General features: G+C 34.7%; 1 protein-coding gene across 1 annotated transcript; it reads right to left on the bottom strand.

The window, feature by feature from the left end:
• Positions 1-5,388: 5,388 nt before the first annotated feature.
• On the bottom strand, positions 5,389-6,228 carry LOC145101972 (NADPH:quinone oxidoreductase-like). The gene has a single exon (XM_079039283.1). It carries the CDS (start codon positions 6,144-6,146, stop codon positions 5,556-5,558), a length of 591 nt encoding a protein of 196 aa, XP_078895409.1. The 5' UTR covers positions 6,147-6,228; the 3' UTR covers positions 5,389-5,555.
• Between the last annotated feature and the right edge of the window lie 334 nt (positions 6,229-6,562).

Raw genomic sequence — 6,562 nt, 5'->3', positions numbered from 1 at the left:
GTGGTTTGGACGAAATGAACTGTCATTCTAGACTCTTGAAGGTAGGGGTGAGCAAAAACCGAACCGATTAAAGAAAAACCGACAAAACCGCACTAAACCGCAACCGAAAAACCGAAACCGATGCAAAAACCAATGGTGCGGATTTAATTTTTGCAAAAACCGAAGGTCAACGGTGCGGTGCGGTTTATATCCTAAAAATCGGTCCACCAAAACTGAACCGCACCGCAAGCGTGTATAGTAATAAATCAATCAATGTATATTATATACATGCTATTTAAAATAGTTATAAACGATAATATATTTATTATATGTTTATTTTGTGTTTGTATAAGACTATATTGGGTGCAAAAGAAATGTTTTATTGTTAGCCAAACGTACTAATCGATTACATGTAATAAGCTTGTAACAAATTAAGTCAAAATCAACCAACCTTCAATTATTAATTAGTTTGTGAGAGTGGTCACAAGTTGTATTTTAAGCGACTTACAATTTTTGATTATGTAATTTTGTTTTGAGCTGAAAATGAATGTATTAAAAAAAACAGCACAATACAAGCTTATATGCACATGGTTTTCAGTTCTTACAGTTTTAAAAAACTGCACCAAAAAACATAAAAAACTGCACCAAATTCTTAACACGGTTTAAAAACTGAAACCGCACCGATACAAACTGAAACCGCATTTAAAAACCGAAAAACCGAACCATTGCAAAACCGCACCCAACAGTTTTAAGAATGCAAAAACCGCACCATGCGGTTTGCGGTTCGGTTCGGTCTGAAAACCGCACCATGCTCACCCATACTTGAAGGGGTCTTGAGTGATAAAAATGAGGTCTCAATGGCTTAAGATATCCCATGCATGGAGTAGGAAGGTCTTAATGGATTAATACCAAGTATTAAGATCTTTTTGAACGTCCAAAGTGATAAAGTTCGTGACTGTATGGGTCCTAGGCACATTTGGTCACTGGATCTAAAGTTTGGGCTTAAGTGCTTAAGCCATTAAGCACTTATTTAGATTTTGGCAAACCATTACGTACGCCCAACGTAATTCCAGTATGCCCAACATACTGGGTCAACCACCCCGATGGTGGTCAACATCAGGACAAGTACGCCCAGCGTACTAGAGGAGTTAGCCCCGCGTACATCCTCTGTTGGGCCTTTGACAATTGGGCTTCGGGTTTTGGGCTGTTTATGGACTAGTTGGATTTAGGCCTTTGTTGGACTTTATGAATATAATGTTTTGGGCCAAGTTTCGATAATGGATCTTGGAATTAGGCCTAATTAGGGAGTTGAGCCCAATTTGGTAAATTGGGCCAATAATGGGCCTTGCATTTGTGGACTTTCAAGATTATGGATTTGGTATTAGGCCTTGGCCCAATAAAGAGAAAGGACATGATGGGTTGTGTGGACCCTTAGTCAAGACTGATATCTTGTGTATTGACTTGGTATATATTATATGATAGTTCGGGATTCCCAATGAGACAACGATCAGAGGTTTTCAGTACTTTCAACACTACTTGCGAGGTGAGTTATCCTGACTATACTAAGGGGTCTAAGGAACCAAGGTCGGCCCATTGGAATTGATATCCCAAAATTTGAATACGTGTTGAGTATGCGATTATTATGCATGCTATTTTCTATGCCAGTTAGGTAGATCTGTAGGACTACCTGTGTTATTGTTTGATTATCTGTATGTACGATTAGCTGTATATGTAGACATGTTTGTGTGGATAGGGTTGAGGTTGCACTGCTTCGTGTGGTGACCAACAAACCCTGGAGTATGCCAGGTATGAGCTGAGGGCTGGGAAGGCATACCAGACTCATACTGAGGACTCGTTAGCATACCAGATACGATATGAGGACCGGGTGGTATACCAGACTCGTACTGAGGGCTTAGGGGTAGTAGAGCATTCCAGATGCGAGCTGAGGGCCTGGGGAGCATGCCAGACTCACATTGAGGGTTGATTAGTTATATTTCAGTCTTAGGACCGCAAAAGGCAAGCCAGTCATAAGCTGTGGGCTCGAAAGTAAACCATACTTATGATATGGGCTCGGAGGCAAGCCAGATGTGAGCTGTGTGCGCAAAAGGCAAGCCAGACTCACACTGTGGGCCCAGGGGTTAATCCAGTCTGTAGAGCTATGGACCCATTACATGTTGTTATTATGTGTATTGTTGTTATGTATCGGTATTTTGGGGGAACTCACTAAGCTATGTGCTTACAATTTCAATTTTGGTTTCAGGTATCTCAAGAGATCGTGGAAAGGCAAATGCGTGATCGTACAGCTCCTCATATTTATGTTTATATTTCTGGGATACTCTGATATTATACATTTTGAAAACAAGTTTGTAATAATTAATGGTTTTGAAATGTTTTGAAAAGTTCAAATTTGGTATGATTTTTATAGGTGTTACACAAGAAATGTTACGTAGCAATTTTCACGACATGTTTCAAACAAATCTCGTCCACGCGACAAATGTGAGTGTTTACGACCCCTTTTAATGCTTCTACGCTTTTGGGGGAGAATACATGTTCCATATATATTTATTATTCGTGACAAACACTTATCAATTTCAAAACTAGTTTATAAATATTGTTTTGCTATATAATACTTCATTTACAGATAAACTAGTGATAAGTATGTTCTATGTATATATTGTTTTAAATAATGCAACTAGTCAAGACAACATATTATTCCACTACAAAAATATTATGATTTTATGACAAAATATGTTATAAAACTTATGTCATAAAAAGTTACCATCGAGGAGTATTTCAAGTTCATATATATATATATATATATATATATATATATATATATATATATATATATATATATATATATATATATACACACACACACACATACGAGGTATCAAACTCATATTTTGAAATCATTTATGTACTTGTCTACACTACCAAGAGATTTCCCATTTACTTGAGCGAGTATTTATACTATTTTATGAATTTTCTTATCGACCATACTCGGCTTTTCATGATCAACATTAGTTAAGGGTCTTATGAGTGAGACATTATTCATTACCTAAGTACAAAGATACTTAGAAGACCCACACCACTATAATTGTTAATATTTTAAGCTGAGATACGTATGTATAGATCTTTACGGGTTGACACCCTCACTTGTGGTTGCTAGCTACAACCTATATTTGGTCACTAGATCTGAAGTTTGGGGTGTATACTACTATGCCAAATCTTAGAAAAATCATAACTTCCTCAAACGAAGTCAGATTTGGACGTTATCTATATGCATGCTTTTCATTTAACGTATATTACAACTTTTTTTTAGATTTCTAAGGCTAAAAATAGCTTATTAAAAATTCACTTTTTACGTTACGCGACGATGTGTCGGTTTTGTCGCAAAACTTCGATAAATCATAATTTCTTCGTTATAAGTCGGATTTCATCGTTTTTTATATGTACGGAATTCTTATGACATATATTATAACTTTGGTTAAGATTATTTATGCTAAATAATTTTCTATCAAAAAGTTATTTTAACGCTTATTGTCTCTAAATTGATTAGTCCGAATTTGCGGACGTTACAGGAAAAACATTAGGATTAAACCCTATATATTGGGTGTTCAAAACTTTGAATCGGTATCGATGGGGATCTGGCTTCCAAAATAGAGAATACGAACTTAGAGGAGATGGACCCATGATTGGTGGACTGAGTCGATGAATACAAAGAATGAGAAGCAACTTAAAATCGGAACTAAAAATAATACCCTTTAATATCGGGTGAGTCTATTTTAGAGCAAAGGCTAAAATAGATAATTTACTTTATAAATTTTGGGCTGAAAAATTGACACGTGGTATATAATACTCTTTTATTAAAGATACTCTTTAATATGGAGAGGATACTCCACAACAAAAATATATGTCTTAATTATTTATTCGCACTTGTTATGCTAGGTCATATAAAATTTAGTGGGTGTTGACATTACTTTTAAAAAAGTTAAGAGTAAATTATACGAATGGTCCTTATGGTTTGGAGTAATTTGCATGTTTGGTCTGTAAATTAGTTTTGAGAAAATTACACGAATGATCCCTATGGTTTGGGGTAATTTGCGCGGTTGGTCCGTAACTTCTTTTTTTAACTCGGAAAGTCCCTACTGTTTGTTTTGGCTACGCGATTGGTCCTTACTGTTTGTTTTTGTTACGTGATTGGTGCCTCTCTTACACAAAAAATACTATTATTTAAATAGAAAAAATTATGGGATAAGTAAGGTAAGGTGAGGGGGGGTTGGGGTTGGGGTGTGTTTATTTAAAAATTTAAAAAAATCAAGGGCAAAATAGTTTTTTAGGTAAGAAAGAGAGACCAAGCATGTAACAAAAACAAATAGTAGGGACCTTCCGAGTTAAAAAAAATAAGTTAGAGACCTAACCCGCAAATTACCCTAAACAATAGGGACCATTCGTGTAATTTACTCATTAGTTTTTTAACTCGGAGGCTCCATTTGTTTATGTTACGCGGTTGGTCCCTGTCTTACCTAATAAACTATTTTACCCTTGATTTATTTATTATTTAAATAAACAAACCCTCAACCTCATCTTACCTACCTCACTTTATTTAAATAAATAAAAAAATCAAGAACAAAATAGTATTTTTATGTAAGATAAGAACCAAACACGCAACAAAAATAAATTGTATGGACCTTTCAAGTTAAGAAAAACAACTTAAATATCAAACGTACAAATTAACCCAAATCATAAAAATCATTTGTGTAATTTACTTAAAAGCTAATAAGTTAAAAAAAGTATGTTGTTTAAAACACTTTTCAAACAACTTCTTGGATAAGCAAAATAAAAGAGTTTCAAAAAGTTAAAATCCTAGTTTTTTTTATGGCTTTTAAGCTTTTCCTACAACTTTTTACCTTGTAGAAAGTTAAACCAAACCTTTTTTAAAACAAATTTATTGACTTTTTATCTTTTTCCACAAAAATTAAATCAAACATTTTTTAAAAACTCTTTTTTTTCAAAAAGTTATAAGCTAATAAATATTTTTACTAAAAGACATTTGAGATTAAAAAGAACTTCCAAACACACCTTAACGAAAAACGCATTTATTGTCATCTATCATTTTTTTTTATGCATTTCGTATTATATAAATGAATAAATGCATAAAATTATATTACATAATTATATGAATTTTTCTACGACGATAAGAAGTTATAATACAAATATAAAAATTAAACAATTATAATACATAATTTATTACATTAAATATAGAATAATACAAACAATGTAATTAGCGATTTTTTGTGTAAAATTTCGTTATATAATAATATTGTTTTTTTTTTTTTTTTTTCTTTTTAATTATTTGATGTAAGACCTGCAATTAATTTTATTTTCAACACGCAATCCCAAAAATTTCGAAAGCATACAAATCATGATATTATTTGTTCTTAGAACTTTACATTTCCTTGAATTCTAAAATCAATTCATACAAGCGGAAATTCAAACAGAAACATAAGAAGATTCGAAAAAATCAAACGAATCGCTCTAGAACAGCTTTGAATACCTTGTTGTAGCTTTCATCACATGCCTTGAAGTCTCAATGTGAAAGCTTTCAGTGCTAGAAGAACAGCTCTCAACCTCTCTTTAGCTGCAGCATCTATCAAATTGCCTTCATCGTCGAACTTAGGAGGAGATTCGAACGCATTCAGGAAGAACTCAGGCTTGTTAATGAAATGAAGATCGAGGTAAACACCGCTTTGCCGGAGAATATACTGTGACCGCCCTCCACCAAATCCACCACCGGCACTGACTATGGCAGCAGCCTTATCAGCCCAGACATTCGGCGGCCTGGATGCCCAATCGATTGCGTTCTTCAAAGGTGCAGTGACGGAGTAATTGTACTCAGGAGAAGCGAAGAGGAAACAATCGGATTGAAGAATCTTTTGCCGGAAAACCTCGACTGCTGGCGGATATTTGCCGTCGATCTCGAGATCTGTGTTGAGCATCGGCAAAGGTGATATGTCGACGTACTCGATAGCCATTCCATCAACCGATTGCTTGGTCAAATCGATGGCGGAGCGAATAAGGCCATGGTTGAAGGAGGCTTTGCGAAGGGAACCACAGATGGCAGCAACGTTGACGATGGGTTTGAGACTCAAGGCAGACTCCATTTTTTATTCTATCGAAGAGTAGAACACAATGAAAGAGAAATAATATATTAAGAGGGTATTTGACACAATGACACAACGAAGGAGAAATGATACCCTGAAAAAAGAAAAAAGGCGTTTGAGATTAACCTCCAGACCAGTGGTATCCGGTGTTGTTTTCTTTTTTTAAAGTCGAGGGTTCAATTCCTGTTGTGGATCTAATTCGTTTGAAGTCGGATTGACATGTGTTTTTTTTTCAACTTCTAGTTTAGAGTTTGTACATGAGTTCGGACTATAATTTTGTCAATTTTGGTTTAACATTCAATGATTTACAGTCCCCAAGGTCGGGATATCAAAACTAAAAATTTTCAACTTTTTAGCTATATGTTTTTGTACTTTGTATTCTGTGAAAATATTAAAACATACATATCTCATTCGTT

Source organism: Lactuca serriola, chromosome 1 (assembly GCF_051521515.1).
Source record: "Lactuca serriola cultivar US96UC23 chromosome 1, Lser_US96UC23_V15, whole genome shotgun sequence".
NCBI lineage: Eukaryota > Viridiplantae > Streptophyta > Magnoliopsida > Asterales > Asteraceae > Lactuca > Lactuca serriola.
This window is presented reverse-complemented; position numbering and strand designations above follow the sequence as displayed.